The 17,014-nt window shown below is 46.7% G+C and overlaps 5 protein-coding genes across 6 annotated transcripts; 2 read left to right on the top strand and 3 right to left on the bottom strand.

Annotated features, from left to right (window-relative positions):
* Window positions 1-2,663: 2,663 nt before the first annotated feature.
* On the bottom strand, window positions 2,664-8,253 carry FVEG_15541 (hypothetical protein). Its single transcript, XM_018904679.1, has 15 exons — window positions 8,111-8,253; window positions 7,792-8,050; window positions 7,611-7,741; window positions 7,000-7,528; window positions 6,720-6,949; window positions 6,389-6,671; window positions 6,111-6,344; window positions 5,134-6,063; window positions 4,749-5,084; window positions 4,582-4,702; window positions 4,345-4,532; window positions 4,152-4,293; window positions 3,624-4,100; window positions 3,098-3,571; window positions 2,664-3,044 (listed from the first exon to the last, which is right to left on the bottom strand). The coding sequence occupies exons 2-15, from the start codon at window positions 7,880-7,882 to the stop codon at window positions 2,807-2,809; spliced, it is 4,404 nt and encodes a 1,467-aa protein (XP_018749393.1). The 5' UTR covers window positions 7,883-8,050; window positions 8,111-8,253; the 3' UTR covers window positions 2,664-2,806.
* Window positions 8,254-8,458: 205 nt separating this feature from the next.
* FVEG_04780 (hypothetical protein) lies at window positions 8,459-10,388 on the bottom strand. Of its 2 annotated transcripts, XM_018892664.1 has the most exons (4): window positions 9,897-10,388; window positions 9,584-9,839; window positions 9,132-9,531; window positions 8,460-9,068 (listed from the first exon to the last, which is right to left on the bottom strand). In XM_018892664.1, exons 1-4 carry the CDS (start codon window positions 10,297-10,299, stop codon window positions 8,574-8,576), a joined length of 1,554 nt encoding a protein of 517 aa, XP_018749395.1. In that variant the 5' UTR covers window positions 10,300-10,388; the 3' UTR covers window positions 8,460-8,573. The 2 variants fall into 2 exon arrangements, with proteins under 2 accessions (XP_018749394.1, XP_018749395.1); XM_018892663.1 differs by having other exon boundaries at window positions 8,459-9,531.
* A 552-nt stretch (window positions 10,389-10,940) lies between these two features.
* On the top strand, window positions 10,941-12,062 carry FVEG_04781 (hypothetical protein). The gene is made up of 2 exons (XM_018892665.1): window positions 10,941-11,289; window positions 11,337-12,062. The coding sequence occupies exons 1-2, from the start codon at window positions 11,031-11,033 to the stop codon at window positions 11,969-11,971; spliced, it is 894 nt and encodes a 297-aa protein (XP_018749396.1). The 5' UTR covers window positions 10,941-11,030; the 3' UTR covers window positions 11,972-12,062.
* A 54-nt stretch (window positions 12,063-12,116) lies between these two features.
* FVEG_04782 (hypothetical protein) lies at window positions 12,117-13,020 on the bottom strand (the record flags this gene model as incomplete). Its single annotated transcript, XM_018892666.1, has 2 exons — window positions 12,117-12,484; window positions 12,540-13,020. The coding sequence occupies 2 exons, from the start codon at window positions 13,018-13,020 to the stop codon at window positions 12,117-12,119; spliced, it is 849 nt and encodes a 282-aa protein (XP_018749397.1).
* Window positions 13,021-14,401: 1,381 nt separating this feature from the next.
* On the top strand, window positions 14,402-16,329 carry FVEG_04783 (hypothetical protein). The gene is made up of 4 exons (XM_018892667.1): window positions 14,402-14,817; window positions 14,869-15,630; window positions 15,678-15,719; window positions 15,770-16,329. Exons 1-4 carry the CDS (start codon window positions 14,581-14,583, stop codon window positions 16,034-16,036), a joined length of 1,308 nt encoding a protein of 435 aa, XP_018749398.1. The 5' UTR covers window positions 14,402-14,580; the 3' UTR covers window positions 16,037-16,329.
* Window positions 16,330-17,014: the final 685 nt, after the last annotated feature.

Below are 17,014 nucleotides of genomic sequence, written 5' to 3' on the forward strand. Positions count from 1 at the left end.
ACGGAAATGGCATTAGTTATGAAGGTCTATGGCCGTTTCAAAGAATAGAGCTCTATTGACCCCGACATATATAGATCACATTGTACGACGATATGGTCTATGACTTGTTTCGTATAAAGATAGATATACTAAGGAGAAGGAACATAGGCTCAGGGACTATACTAGTTCATTCTTAACAAGAAAATTTATTAGCAATTCCGATGTAGGAAAACAAAAAGGGCTCTATTTCTATGGTAGTGTTCTACTTCGTATGGCCTCCACCCATGGCCAGTCCTGCTAGTTGAATTGACGGTCCCAACCAATCTCTCAAGTGACAATAAAACTTCTGTCTCACTGCGACAGCTGAATTAACTTTTCCTAGCATATATGTTCTTGACCAAATTCTTGTGATCTAGGTGTCATTTCGATGAAGGCGAAGAACCCCCTGAATGGAGTAAACGGTCAGCTTTCAACATATGAGAAACTTGCAAGTTGCTTTGTCTTACCTTGTGTAGGTGCAAGGTTACCCAAAGCATCCATTTAGTCGGTTGTCTATAGGAGAAGTAGTTTTGAGATGCTCTCGGGTACAGTCCTTATCTTGTTGAGTCTTGAGATGTTCGCATATGAAAACATTTGCTTGGTCGCGAGTCCTTCACACGAATTGATTTGAAGTCAACCATGCAAACTCCAGAGTTACCAATTCCGCCGCAATTCCTCAACTAAGGCCACAAACTCATGCGTAAGAACCAGAGCATTGCTTGGTGACGTCGTCTATAAAACCCGCAGTCATCGCAGACGAACGTGCGAAAAGGGTCATCGGCATGAGGCTCTAGTGCCAGAGTAACACCGTCATTGCAAGCACCTCGTCCAAAGGTGCCGCAGTCATCGCAATCTGGTAGCAACTTCGCCGTCTCCTAGAGGCGAAATTGTCCATCGCAATGCGCGCAGGTTCTGTACAAGACCAGCGTTTGGCACATATTGGTGTATGGGTAGGTAGGTTGAAAGATCGGAAAAAGAGATCTCGCGGGGGATAGACAGGTTGATAATATCTATAGAGAAAGCAAAATTGAGGGTATGAGTTGTCTATGAGAGAGGAAACGGGAATAGGAGATAAAGCGGTATTCATAAGATTGTAAAAGAGACGAGATGGGGAGGTCGTTCAGAGAACAAATGGCCTTGACGCGCGGCCATGATGAATCTGTTTGCACTAGGGGACAGTGAATCAGGGTTGTATTTGGCCTGTGAGTCACTGGAGATCTCTAGAGTTATTCTCAGTCACTGCACGATGGTGGAATTAGCAGTGTTCAAAGGCAACCTGTGATACTGTCTTGGAGTGATACTATGTCCGCGATGATACACCAAAAGGCAATATCGTCACATGATCTACTTTCCTACCCTGAACTGCTCTTAGAAACTTGCTTACCTTGAATACCCATACTTGTTGTTGAGTTGCTGACACTCGTAAGCCTGTCTGGATCGACAGCCTCGACAGCGGTAGTTCTCGTTTGCATCTTGGAGAGACTGTTCCGGCAGAGTAGTGCGAACTATATTGCAGGATCCACAGCCATCCTGATGGTTGGAATATTCGATCTCATCGACGCGTTGACAGACGGTGCACTTGCGACACCAGATCTTGATTGAGCACATGATTGTTGATTGTTGATTGTATTTGATGATAGAGTTGATGATAGAATTGATAAAAAGGTTTGGGTTGTTTCTTTTGTCAATGGCTGATTGAGATTTGTAGTGGTGTGAAAGGGTTGAAAGAAGAATGGCTTTGAGGATGAATATATAGCAGTAGCAACAGCCACTGACTGGAGAGGGAGCAGCTCCATATTCAGTAGTCCAAGAGAGTGAATGTTCTCAATCTCATAATTCGAATAGATCCTTTGTTCGTATCCGCTACGAGGAGTCCGTGACTCACAACCGGTTGTGTAGACAAAGAACCGTGACAGAGTAGAAACAGGACATGAGACGCCCTATGATCTATCACGAAAAGAGAGATCATAATAAATAATGCCAGAACATACTGTAATGATGCATACAAGTCTATAGCAAAACAATCATATAATTTGTGACTTGAAGTCTGTAACAGACATGTCATATTTTGATGTTGTCAGTTGCTACTATCCAAACTAACCCCTGATCAACCCTGTCTGGAACAAGCCACTCTACCACATCGATCGGAGAGTATCTCACTGCTCTTCCAGCATCATCTCCAAATCCTCGTTACTCTGTCTGCTCAACCCAGGTGGCGCATAGATAACTCTATGGACCCTCACCCCTCTGCCAGTCCTGTCGAGCCTCCTATTTAGACGTGAGATGCGTCTACGCCGAGGCCTACACTCTCTGCAATACCGATCCCAGCCCCATCCAGTTGGGTTGATTTGTCGGAATACCCAGTCGACTCCTAGAACACAAGCACCGTAGGTACATAGGTCTGTGTTCTCGGCTTCTTCGCACATGGGGCGGTATGCTCGCGATACTTCATGTCGAATGCGGCAGACAGGGCACCGTGCCCAAAAGATGACCCCTTGGCACATTTTTATAGCCGATTTAGTGATTGTAGCTGAGAATTTGAGTTGGTGGTGCGATAAAGGAGTGAAGGGCAGAATGGGTGGGAGGGAATGAACTTATACTCCTCTTCTTTTCTCTTCACTAGAGGCCGTGATTCACCTGGTGCATATACATGACAGAGATTCAGTTATCGTTTGTCTTTAACCAGTAGAATCACTGGCGCGAAACATTATTGATAAACATAGCAGGCTCTGAAGTAGGACTGAAGTGCTACAGTGGAAAACATTACGCCCCCAAACGCGTCACACACTCACTGCTTCTCAGTCTTCCTCCCCTTATTCGCCCGATACAATCTTGCAAATGCACCAGTCTCATCCTTCAGCAACTCCTGAGGGGCTCCAAACTCAACCAAAGAGCCCTTGTCCAACACGGCAACTTTGTCAAAGTCGAGCAGTGTATCAATGCGATGGGCGATCATGATAATCGTGCAATCCGAGAACTCGGTACGGATGACCTCTTGCATCCTTGTGTCTGTTTGTGTATCGACGCTACAAACGGTGTCAGAAACAGGAAACGCACAAGGCCTGATGAAATGACTTACCTGCTTGTCGGCTCATCAAGAATGAGCAGTGAACTTCTCTTCAACAACGCTCTTGCAAGACAGAAAAGCTGGCGCTGACCATGGGACAAAAAGTTCTCGTCCATCTTCTCATCAAGAGGATCCTTATTGTCGTCGATCTTGGCTTCGATGACAGACCAGATGCCAACTCGCTCGAGGGCGCTTCTGATCTCATCATCTGACGCCGTATTGCATGGGTCAAGATTGGCCCGGATGGTATCGCCAAAGACAAATGGATCCTGCGTCAGGCAGCTTAAACGTTGACGGATCAAATATCTAGGAACTCTCGAGATATCTTGTCCATCAAGAGTAATCTGTCCATTGACGATCTCTGCCATGTGAAGAAGGGCTTGGACAAAAGAACTCTTCCCACTTCCACTTCGACCGCAAAGACCAAGCTTTTGGCCGGGTTTAATGCTGAACGAAAGCCCACGTAGGACAGGTTCGGTAGTTTGCCTATAAAGTCAACACATTGGACAAAGCTTTTGTTGCTTTAGATCTCACTTACTCATACTGAACATCCAGATCCTTGACTTCAAGGCTACCTTGACTAGGCCACAATTCCCCCGGTTCATTGTCCTCGTTTGGCTTTTGCTCGTTTGGCGCAGAAGAGCAGAACATGCGAATACGCGCAATAGCGCCCAGTGATGTCTCAAGGAGGGACCAATTCAAAATGATGCCCTTCATGTTGGTACCAAGTCGCATCATATTGACCAGTGCGATACCCAATAGCGAGGGGTCAATCTTCTCACGTAGGGTTACAGCAAAAACAACAAGGATTATCGTCAAGAATGCTACCACCATGTCGAGCACCAGAGTCAGCCATCGCTGAATACAGTTGAGAAGATACGCTGGCTTCTGGGCATCATCAATTCGACTCAGAGCCTTGTCGGTATACGGCTGAATCCAACCAAAAGCTCGAATTGTGGCGAGTCCGTCAATGGTCTCAAGGAAATGTGAGAACAGCGGCGCCTTATGTTCGATTCTAAACTGTGAGTCAGCACATTTCAACTAACTAAGGGTATGCTTATCTTACTCCAGAAGACGGAGCTGTTTGGATGTTCGGACATAGAAACGCTGGATGAGGACAAGCACAACGACCACAAATGGAATCGAGATGGCAAACCAGCTGACAGCTGCCATAGCAAGACCAGCAGCACCGAAGCATGCAGCAACCTCTATAATGGGGTATTAGCTTACGTCAACCCTGATGTATAGATATATCTCACCGAAGAGGAAGATGGAAAAGGACATAGGGAGGATAATGTCAACATGTCGCAAATCTTGACTGAATCTGTTGATCAAAGACCCCGCCGCGCTGTTGTGAAGGAAGGATAGAGGAGCGCCCATGGCAGCGTTCAATAGTCGTGAATGAAGCAGTTTCCCACTGACGGGTGCGCAAACCAAAAGGAACATTCTGAGTTCTTATCAGCAAAAGTCTCATTTTCAGAGTCGGTTTAACCCACGCAATGGCAAGCGTAATAAGAATGCCCTCAAAAGCAGATAGGACGGTATATATGCTGAGCCAGTAACCAATATCTCTGCTGTCACGGCCTTTTCCATCACCCCACCAAGTAACCCAAACATCTGTCACTGGTTAGGAGTGTGCAGACTTTTTAAATAGAAAACTTACATCGAAAGGATGTGATAACCCCTGCACTGGCGATGAGAAGTATCTGAGTGAGCATGTTGTGTATTCCATTGGCCTTGAAGTAGTACATAAACACGCTTCGATCACTCGGTACTTCACTCGGCTCATCGTCAATTGCGTCCTTGCTGTCGGTCTTGTCACTCTCCTCTACAGTTTTGGTTTCGGTAGAAGGTTGGTCATCGTGATCGTCGTGGCTCGAAATGTCAAGTTCATGTATATAACCATTCCCGGATCGCAGCTCATGGTAAGTTCCTTGCTCAACAAGTCTCCCGCCCTTTTCAAGGACGACAACAAAGTCGGACTCGGGGAGCCTGTTCACTAGACGGACGTCAAATGACTGAAGCCTATTTCATCAGTAACAACGTACCTGCATGCGTAGCCAAAATAACAGTAGTACCGTTCTTTCGAAGAAGACCATCTTTTCCAAAGACACGGGTAAAGATGATCTGCTCAGTCACCTTATCGAGTCCACTAAACACATCATCAAAGATGGCCACAGGCTTCCGAGAGTATAGGGAACGAGCTATAGCAATTCGTTGCTTCTGTCCACCGCTCAACTTGACTCCTTGCTCGCCAACCTGGGTAAGGTCTCCCTCAGGAAGCCGTCCCAAGTCGATTGTCAGGTCGCAGGCATTCATGACTGTCTCAAACCAGGCGCTGTCGTATCCCTTGGATTCTGCGATGATATTGGCACGGATGGTCGCATTCATGACCCAGGGAGTCTGGTCGCAAAATGCAACTTCTGATGTATTCAGAGACACATTACCCATAGAAGACGTTGTTTCACCCAGAATAGCCTTCAGCAGACTCGATTTACCGGAACCGACTGGACCGACTAGCATGGTAAGTGATCCATTCTTGTGACTGGGGAAAGTTGTGTTGATGTCTTGAAGAACAGCCTTCTCGCCCCAGTGAAAGTTACCATCCTCTATGATGATTTGAGTTCCATCAGCTCCGACCGGAATGGCTTTTAACGGAGTCGCCTCAATAGTTTCTTGGAAGGGTTGCGAGCTCTCCGTAGATGATCTAGATGTAATTTTAGAGCGGCCATTGACTTGACGGCGATCAATTCTCTCTTCCAAATTGAGGAAATCCTCCATTCTTCTGAAGCATCCAAAGACTGAGAAAGATCCTGGGATACTTCCAAGAAGATGCGATAGAGGGTCCATCATGACACCCAAGATAGATAACGCTGTGATAGCTTGGGCCGCAGAGAATGGTTCGCCGTTTCCGAACTTTGCTGCAAGGGCATACGCGCCGAAAGTGATCGCTTCAGTCATCCCTATGTTGCAATTGGCTAAAAGAGTGAGCAAAGTGAATATCTACTAGACCAGAGCTACTCACTGATACAGTTCAGATAGACATTGATCACGCGGTAATGTTTACTGGCTTTGATCTCTTGATCTCGTTTCTGAGAAACGAGGCTGCTGAATCTTTCCGACAGTCCAAGCATCTTGACTGGTTTCATTGAGCCGAGAACCTCAGAAGTAAGATTGATGCGGTCCTGAGTGGCCTTCTGATATTTGATCTGGCGAGCGACCATCATCTTTCCAATAGAACCCGTAAGGAGGAGGGAGACTACACAGTTAGATTGAACTGGTCGAGAAGGTAGAATTACTCACTGATTGCTGTGACAATAGGAGCAACACAAACAGCACCAAGCTGTGCTGCCAGCAGGTACATGGCAATACCAACAGTGAGAGTATTCGCCCAGGATTCAACCAAGAGCATGTGGAGTTTCTCAATCAGGGTTTCCACATCATTTCCCATGAGTGTGACAGCTGAAGACTCGCCGAGATCGTCGGTAGGAAGTTTCATCATCTTGCTGTAAACCAAGGTCATAAGCCCCCCTCTGACCATCGCGCCAGCTCTGAATGTCAGATGCTCGTACCAAGCTGTGAGTAGCTATATAGTGTTAGCTTGGGGTACTTCCGTCGCCTGGTATGATCATACCGCAGAGCCGATAAAAACGAAGGCGAATGCACCTATCAGACCATAACCCAAGTTCAGTGTCGAGTCGGACTCGGGCATTGTGAGAAATCGCAATGCGTTGCTGACAAGAAAAGGCTGAGAAATGCTCAAGGCGATCATTCCAACGCGCGGTGGTATTATACCAAGAAGCTCCCATCTCAAAACGGTCACAGTTGTCAGAAATAGAGAAGGTTTCTTGCTCTTCGAAGTGGCTGCAATCCCGCATTAGAAATGGTCGTCTCATCTTGTTGTGCTATCATACCTTTCTTCCATGATTTTCCGAAACGGACTGCGAGCTTCTCTGACGATAGCTTCTCGTAGATGGCGGGCAGGTCATTGTTTGTCAGAACAGTAGCCCAGCCAGAGATGAGCAGTGAGTTCAACCAAACGAAGAACCCACGGCTAAAGGGGCCACTTGTGCTCTCTTTTGAAATTGGATTTTCAGTTGATATCAAAATCCTGCGTTTCTCGATTGTCTCCAGTACAAGCAACGCCATTTTAAAGATTGTCGAGGTCGAAAGAGTTGCGGCATACGCGATGTTCAGTGACATGAGCCATTCTGTGCGAAGCCGAGCGGCGTCGAATAGAAGCGAGACAAACAAATATGCAGTGAGGATGAATGAGGGACGGACAGACTTGACATGTTCGACATGAGCCAACAAAAGAATGGCGAAAGCTGCTAAGAGGTTGAGAATGGCCGCTGCCAGTGAGAAGCGAGTATTGGACTTCTTAGCGGATGGAACCAAAGCCAACAAAACCACCTGTAAGACAGCATATATAGCGGAAGTGATCTGAGTATTTTGCTTAGCCAAAATTGAAAAGCGGAGAAGAAAAAAAAGACAAAGACAAAGAGACAGTAAAGAGTGCTCTTACCAGCTTTGGTGTGTATGTCGCGTGACGCTTGGTCTTGTCTGGACTTCTAAAGAGGTAGAAGGCTCGTGGGCCGACAAGTGCAAGGAAAATAGCAGATGGAAGGATGCTGAGGATGCTCTCTTGGAAAGATACTCAGACACAGTTAGTCAATTGCCCACTTCAAGTTCCCTGGTGTACTCACAGGTGAAATCAAATCCACCGCGACAACCCTCAGTCCAGACGCTGGGCCCAAAGAGACTATCGCCACAGGCCGTGGAGTTGTAACCGTCCATAACGACTAAAACTGTCACCAAAAGGGGCCTGTAGTCCAAGAAAAAGGCCAAGCTTGAGTGCTTCTTGGTCTCTTAGGGATGCAGATTGTCCAAGCCAGGGGAAATCTAAAGGGAGTTGACGTCCCTGAGACCTTATACCCGTGGACCCGATGGCGTGGTAGTACCCGGCTCATGCATACATCAGCTCCAACTGCACAGATTTTATAAGTCGTACGCAATTAAACTTACTCTGCAACCACTACGGATAATCTAGAACGACTTTGATGCAGTTTTGTAACTTGGCCAAGCTACATTCGAGACTCGATTTTTGGCAGCATCGGTCAGCACGCCGCAAAATAAATAGCATCTCGGACGAATAGATTCCGCTAAAATGAGGAGGCGGATCAAAATCCTTGTTGGGACGATTTCCTTTGCGACTACGGCTGACATTTATCATTTGCTGGTCGACTTACAAAAGTCCCTTGGCATGGCCTCATTCGGAAGGTAACCGATAAGCATATTGTGACTAGGTAGATGTATCCGTATATCGGAAGAGTATTCTTCCTTACAACCTGCAGCGGCACAAAGTATTATATAGCAGTGACAACATAAAAGTATTCTATTTGGGTATCTTTCAGTTTAAATAGCAGATGAATATGTTTCCTAATATTGACATACTCAGATCGTTGCTTGTCGCTCCTCCAACCTTCAACTACTGAAGTCGCAATGGATCATCCGGCATATAATCATCTTCTTCGTAGCCGTCGCTGTCTGTTGGGTCTTCCCTTGAGCGCTTCTTCGGTGGCTTAACAAAGAAAAGCGCAATCCAAGACAGGCCACAGAGGAACGAGATGTAAAACCAAGGCAGTCCAATCCAGATTCCTTTTCGCTTCAGACCCTGGTCAAAGAACCAAGCCAGCACTGGTCCTCCAATAAATGACCCTATTACCTCAATCATACCTATCAAGGCATACAGTCGAGCAGTATACTCAGGTAGCACGTAGTGTGTAACTGTCGCGCGAGCCAGAGGACTGTCGGCCGCGCCAAACGTCCCAATGAAGAGACCAAAAAGGAACATGACGGCATTAGGACTGATGCCTTGCCAAAAGGCTGCAAAGGCGAGTATTCCGGTCGAAATTCGCGTCAAGAATAAATCTTTGCCACATGCCGACATTCGAAATCGAGGGGATACCAAAATCTCCGATACCTTGGGCAACCCGGCGAGGATAATGAGATTCAGAATTCCCAAAGGAGACAGAATCAAGCTCACTTCAGCCATCTTCCACTTAAAATGCTTGCTGATATATTGGCCCAGGGTTGTCGTGTAAGCCGTAAACCGTGCGTTCGTCATGAAGAATGTCACCATAATCATGAGAACACTTGGGTCCTTGAGCATGCTAACTGAATGCTTGAGATCTTTGATAGCATGCGAAATATGCTCCTTGAAGGTGGTTGGTGCGCTTTTGCCCGCCTGAGCTTTCTGGTGCTTGAGGTTGATAGTCAAGGTTTCAGGAAGCAGACAGAGGATGCCTATGATGATAGGAACAGTAGCAAATACTAGGTAGACGGGAACCCAAGGCCCATACTTGTTCATTAGGATGCCTGCAATGATGGGGCCTGAAATACCTCCCAAAGTCGCACCAAATGTAAGCCACAAGAAATGCTTGGCTCTGGAAGTGATATTAGCATATGCCTGTAGAGAATGATATCATGTCCACTTACTTGTCCTCCTCTGAACTGACATCGGCTGCGATCGAATAGAGAGTAGAGAACATTACCGGAATGCCACCGCCGAATATCTGAAAGAAACCTCCCACAATCAAAAGATAGGGCTTTTCTCGAAGCTCGCCTTGGAACGCCTTCATGCTGAAGGGAGCAAAAAGGAAGCACACGGCAATCCCAGACCAAGCCAACATCACAGTGGGTTTACGGCCAATCTTGTCGGACATCATTCCATAAGGAAAGGCTACCACAAGACCTGGGAAATATTAGACACTGAATATTGGGTAGGTTATCCATATGGAGTACCACTCACCAACAATAGAGGTGATGAGACTGTTCCAGCCATACAAGTATCCAAGCTGAGATTGTACCTCATCAACCTTGCACTTCATCTCATCGATAATGTCCGCAGAGGTATCCTGGTAGTGTATATGGCAAAACATGTCCTCAATCAAGCGCACAGTCGGCAAAAGCAACAACATCCCGCTCAAAACAACAGCAAATTTGATGACAGCGATCAAAATGACAATTCTTTTCGGTGAATGAACGCCCCATCGCGAGAATCGATAACTCGGAATCGGTTCTGAATGAGAATGGAGGCTCTCGTTATCGCTTACTGCATCAGCTTCTAGCGGTTCGAGATCGAGCAGAGGCACGTCCAGATGAGACTCCAACTCCACATCGTCGCTAGAAACAGGATGATACTGAGGTACCATAGTGATAGGAATGGTTAAGGAACGACTCAAAACAATGCCATCCGGCCTAGAAGAAGCCAAAGATGGCTGAGGTTGGTTTTAAAAGAAAGGGAGTTTTGAGAAGACGTCAGAATAATCGAGGGAGGCTGAGCTAACTTGAAATTTGACTAGGCTATTTCAAGTATCAGATCCCCCCAGATTTAGCGTCTTGGCTGACAGCTTCAGAGATTTCAGGGGTTGGAAAGCCACCGACGACCCCTTGTTCTTGGTCGCTGAGCCTCTGTAGGGCTGCTTTCGTTGCGTGGCTTAGGCGTGAACCTGTGCTGGTACGCGTATTCATATCGGATTCTTCTTGTTACACAATTTGGTTCTGAGGCGGAGTTGGCTCCGCATTGTGCATTGATTTTAATGCTCTTCCTTATGCACTGGGTTGTTACACATAAGCACCAAGAATAGTCAGGGCCCCAACCCCAATGAAGTTGTAAACGTCACATCTAAGATGGATATCGATATTTAATCGGAAGGTATCATGAATTATGCCGCTTGAATAATGGCAGATGCCGCGATGCAAAGAAAGTCTATTTCGCAGGACCGTCAACTGCCGTTGCGGGGCCGTATATATAACCCCGCACCCGTACCATCCGTCTCTCCGGACCCGGTCTCTCTCTTTTAAGAATCAACGACACCCGAAAAACAATAGTCTATTACGGTCAACCTAGGCTCTTCAAACTCATATATCAAATATCTTAGTCATGTCTTCTCCTCTTCGTATTGGCTACGTGCCAGAGCACTTCTCAACTCCCCTCTATTTTGCTCAGAAGCACTTTGGTCTTGATGCGGAGCTGATTCCCTTCCCTTCAGGCACCGGCCACATGGTTACTGCTATTCGAGCTGGTGAGATTGATGTAGCTGTTGGTTTGACTGAGGGTTGGATTGCGGGTCTAGGTAAGGAGGGCGTTGAGGGTGATGGCGGATATCGTCTCGTTGGCACATATGTCGAGACACCTCTTTGTTAGTCTTCTTCGCCATCACGATGATATAGCCACTAATGTATACAGGCTGGGCTATCTCTACTGGTGCAAAGCGACCTGAGATCACCTCTGTTGACTCCCTCAAGGGCGGCAAGATCGGTGTTTCACGCATTGGCTCAGGAAGTTACGTGATGGGCTTTGTCCTAGCCGATCAGCAAGGCTGGTTGACCCCTGGCGCTGCAGAGAAGCCCTTCTCCGATACAGTTGTTCTCAACAACTTTGAGAATCTTCGAAATGCCGTCAACAGTGGCGAGGCCGACTTCTTCATGTGGGAGCATTTCACCTCCAAGAAGTTCTACGACTCTGGTGAGATTCGCCGCGTTGGCGAGATTTACACTCCCTGGAGCAGCTGGAAGATCGTTGCTTCTACGAATCTCACCCAGAATGGTCTAGATGCCCGTGTCAAGGACCTATTTGGAAAGCTGGATCAGGGTATCACGCACTTCAATGACAATCAAGAGGAAGCTGTCGCGTACATCTCAAGCAGCCTCGGATACACAGAGCCTGATGCCCGAGAGTGGCTCAAGACTGTCCGATTCCCTGCCAAAACTGAGGGTGTCCAGGCTGAGGTTGTTCAAAACACGGTATCCATCTTGAGAAAAGCGGGAGTTTTGGCTGAAGGCAAGGGCATGGAGCCTCAGGCCATGGTGTTCTCGTCATAAGCTGGCCTTAATGACCGATCAATTAGCAAAAAATATGAACTAGCAACTCCAAATTTATGACTTTTCGTCAATTTGATCTTTTTCCTTCCCGCCTTACCATTTCGCCCATGGCAATTCACCACCCAGTTCACCGACCACTATCTCCCTAACGCTCCGGTTCGGTACACATCATCCGTAGGTGATCGTATAGATGGGTTAACTGGTTGCAGTCTCTTCCAACAAGAGTCCTTTCTTCCATATCCCTTATTGCGTGAAGTAGATCAATGATGCGATCTTGGTAAGCCTCAGCGCACAGCGGCCATAACCGCGCTGAGATGAGCTCCCGTTGAAATTCGTCACAAGAAAGCGATCGACAGTAGGAACATGCTGCAACTCTATAGTCTTGATAGGTATTAAATATATTTCCGGTGGGAAGAATGCCTCCCTCCATGTAGAGGACTTGGTGGGAAAGAAGACGTAACCCCTTGATGATGTTTTCGACATAAAACTCACGCTTGTTCAGCAATTTATTGTCTGTTGCACACAATTAGCTCAGCATTCAAGATATAAAAGGAAGAATATCACTTACCAATAAGTCCAAGGTCCTGTATCTTGGCCCAGTCCCTATCCTCGATGCAATCCCTTACCTCTTCGGGCAACTCTCTCTTATCGGCTCTGCAGAAAAGGCATAAGTTGTCAAGGATCAATTGCCTAACGTCTTGAAGTCTTAGCTTTTCGGCTACAGGAGCCAGAAGGAGCCAGTCTTTCACCCGATACAAATACTTAGCCTTTCTTGCCATGTCAAAGATACCCCTTGAGATGGCGTCCTTGTCGAAAAACGTAGAGGATGGTGCTCCTTGAGTTCCGACCATTGTTGGATCCATATAGCAGCTGTAAGTGGTTTTCGGGTGTCCCAACCAGGCATGAACTTCGAGAATGTAGAATATAAGGCGAGGGCTGAAATCTTCATAGTTCACTACCTCTTTGCCGTGGACAATGTCCAAGACTATCCGGAGAGCGTCTTTAGCTCTCTCATTCCCGAAGTCAATGCCACTGGTGTCGTTGGCCATCCTTTTGCGTCCGCCCAGGAGTTCAAAATGGCGCCAGGGAGGACATATTCTGTTCATGCGATTTTCGTCAACTAAAAAGCTCAGGATCCCGTCTCCTGTCGACACACAGAGCACGGAGGTTCTTTTGACTCTGTTCAATGCAGAGGTACCATGAGATATGTTGCGTGTAATATAAGGCCGGTATCGAGTCGAAGTTGAACTTTCTTTCTCCGTCGGGGTTCCTTTATACTTAGCCATTATATTAGAGTTCTTGCGCATTCTTAATTTGCCATGGGATATCAACGCTTTAGGAGTAGGTGGTAACTGTTCTTTTCGCTCGGGCGACGGTTTAAGCGCAAATCAACAAAGTTCAATAATGAATCAAAGAAATAGGCAGAGAGTATGCATTAAACCGAACTGCGGGCATATGTGTCGTAGAAGACAAGACTGTAATTGGATAAGTTTGAAAGTAAGTTGTTGGCGCAGCTTGACAGTGTTGAAAATGACTGGGAGGCCCAGATCGATTCACTGACCTCCCGAGAGGATCAGCCAGGAGCTTGGATGTGTTTGGGTAAACAGAACGGATACATGCAGTTTCGTAGCAAGCATCCAGTCCGAAGTCCGAGACGAGGCTGCTTGATTGGTCTCTCCGAAATGAAGAAGGGAGAAATTATATACGCCCGTCAGGTTAAGGTATGTCGAGTTGTCCTTGATGTTTGCTGTACCACCGCTCTGTCAACACGCTCAGATAAGTAGGAATGATACTTGAATAAAGATATACCAAATCATTGAGTTTGAGATCACGGCATTATATATTTAAAATCTACTCCTGTCATTGGTCCTCGAACTTGATCAATATGTCTACTTGTTACTAGTACTGTTACTGTTTTCTTTCAAATTACCCTATGCATTCCTTCACAAATACAGCACATTCGCTACATATTTTACTGCCATTACTAGCAAAGAGCTTGGTCCTTTTGGTTTGTTGAAAGATCGTGTAGGCCGTCGAACCTTTGGCATTCACACTCATGAATGCTCAATTTTGTATACAAATACTACTAGGTACCCTATTTGCGTTCACCAGTTCGGTATATCTTGAGCATGTCAGGAAACACTCTATTAGAGACCAATATCTTTGATGCATTAGCTTAATATTGTTATCCAAACCACTATATAAAATTATAAAACTAAAAAAGATCTGACCTCCAGTCAACTCTGTGTGATGTTGATACAAGTGACATCAGAATAGGTTTCACTGGTGGGAATAAACCACCCCCGATACCGGCTCAAAAATAGAACCCTTATCTCAAACTTGCGAATGATTACCCCAAAGTGTCACCAAGATCCCCGCTTCGATTAATTGCGTGCTCAAGACCCTGGAATTCAATAACCGTCCGACATCCGCGACCATATTAATATTATCTCCCTCCCACATTTCTAAACACAACCATCGAAATACCCTCAAAGTCGCAGTGGTCGCTTGCGCTGGCATCACCAACATCTTCGCTTATCGCGACTTGGGCCGAGAACGCGCACAGTTGCGCGCATCCGGGGAAACTGATTTCGCATTGGAGATAAGAGATGGCACCGGCTATGTCGACTTTATCAGATGAGGGATTGCTTTCGCAAGAGCGACAGCATGAACAAGACGAGAACGATGTGGCAGTACCTTCGAGCCCGCTACTCGAGTCGAGATCAAGATCACCAGCTGGGTGGAGAGCGAAACTGGGCTTGGGCGGTGTTGCGAGAAGAACCCTTGGCTTTGCGCTGTTATTGCTGACGGTGTTCCTATGGACATTATACAATTTCATCGCCAGTGTAGGAGCATCAAAATGGTAGCCTTCATGCTCAAGCTAACATTTGTTTTAGTACATGTTCTCTGATCAAACCTACAACAAGCCCTTCTTCATCGTTTACCTCAACACCTCGATATTCGCAATCTCCTTAATACCCAAGTTCTTCAAATACCTACGGAAGCATGGAATCAGTGGAATGCGACACGATGCGACGCAACTATGGTCCGATTATAAGCATGGCAGAATAAACACGAAGTCACTCTATCAAACCGAGGACGAGCAGGCAACCGAGCGCTTGATATCGCAAGGATACGGAAGCACTGAAACCGCAACCTCCGAAGAGAAGCTGACGTTCAAGGAGACTGCCGTTTTGAGCTTCGAGTTCTGCATGCTGTGGTTCTCAGCGAACTACTTTGCGTCAGCTTGTCTCGAGTACACAAGCGTCGCGAGCGTTACGATCCTGACATCCACGAGTAGTGTCTGGACTCTTATCTTCTGCTCCCTATTCGGAATCGAACGGTTCTCGACAGCCAAAATCTTGGGTGTGGGAGCTTCCCTAGCAGGAGTGATTCTTATCTCGACTGTAGATTTGTCCGGCAAAAGCGATGAGGATAGAGGATCGTTCCCGCACAAGTCACCTACGCAAATCGCGGTTGGAGATTCGATGGCGCTCCTGAGTGCCGTTATTTATGGTCTTTATGTGACTGTGATGAAGCGCAAGGTTCCAAATGAGGATAAGGTCGATATGCAGATGTTCTTCGGACTTGTTGGTGCCTTCAACGTGGTTCTCCTTTGGCCCATCTTCTTCATTTTGCATTGGACGGGCTTAGAACCGGTGAGTTTTGTTCCAAGCAGTGATGCGACTGACCTAACAGTGACTAGTTTGAACTACCTCCCAGCAGCACACTTTGGGGCATCATTATTGTAAGTTTCTGTGGCTTCGCTGAAATATCACAAAACTAATACACGATCAGTTCAATGCGGTGTCTTCCTTCATCAGCGATATTTCATGGGCCCTCGCCCTGCTCATGACGACACCCCTTGTGGTGACAGTTGGCCTATCCCTCACAATACCCTTGTCTTTGATTGGCGAGATCTTACAATATCAGCAATACTCGAGTTTTACCTATTGGGTTGGTGCTGCAGTTGTTTTTGTTTCATTCATTGTGGTCAGCCGAGAGAGCGACGATGGGGAGGAACCCAAAAAGGACGACGACTTGGAGAGATCGGTGGGAGTTTGAGTGTATGGGTCATGAAGATAACGACATGTATGAGCTTACGAAATTTTGAGGCGTTTGGCTTGCTTTCAACAGCAAGTTACGGGACAGCAGGGACAAGTTATGCACAGGATGCAAGGCGTTTCAACCGCAAGATACGGCTAGACGAACAGTTCAGCCATGGAGATATGGAGTTAAGGATGCAATTCAGAATGTTAGATTTCCCGATCTGGAAAATTGCAGGAAATAAGTCTTGATCGTGCAGGGTCTTGGGGGCCTCGTGGTTCTGGACCCTGAACTTCTCATTTATACTCTCGATCTTAGGCCAAGTACGATGATCTGTGAAGATCGAATCGAAAGCTTGGCACAGCTTGGTACGAGCATCTGACATTCAGAGCTGGCGCGATGGTCAGAGGGGGGCTTATGACCTTGGTTTACAGCAAGATGATGAAACTTCCTACCGACGATCTCGGCGAGTCTTCAGCTGTCACACTCATGGGAAATCGTATCATGTCTGGTGATGGCTGATGCTTTCGTCTTATTCTTTACTTTTGCAATGAATGATTGACAGCTCAGCAGTACTCGTAATAGTATACGTGGACATATTTGCTTCTTTGAAGCTGAAAGACCCTGAAATGCAATCAAAACTCGAATCGACTACTCCGTAGATCTTTGTTAAATCTCATCTGCCTTGATTCTCGTGTTCTCTGTGCTCGAACGATAGAATGCTTGTCCTGGCCCGGAGCAGCTCCGTTGAACATTCTTCCCTGTCCGACCCAGAGCTCCGGAGCGTTTTGGCGTTAGATCCCTGTATCCAGCGGGTCCATTACCGATGGCACGCCAAAAATCCGATCATGACTTCACTTCTCCAAGTGGGGGAGCTTCTTTTTTCAGCAGCACTCCGTGTCATGGGCCCTTGTCATGAGGGGGATCTACAGTGCCCTTGTTCCTGATGTGGCGTTGGCGGGAATCTGAGGATTGCGGCGTTTTGCATCATGCTTG

This window comes from Fusarium verticillioides, chromosome 4, assembly GCF_000149555.1.
Source record: "Fusarium verticillioides 7600 chromosome 4, whole genome shotgun sequence".
NCBI classification, from domain to species: Eukaryota; Fungi; Ascomycota; class Sordariomycetes; order Hypocreales; family Nectriaceae; genus Fusarium; species Fusarium verticillioides.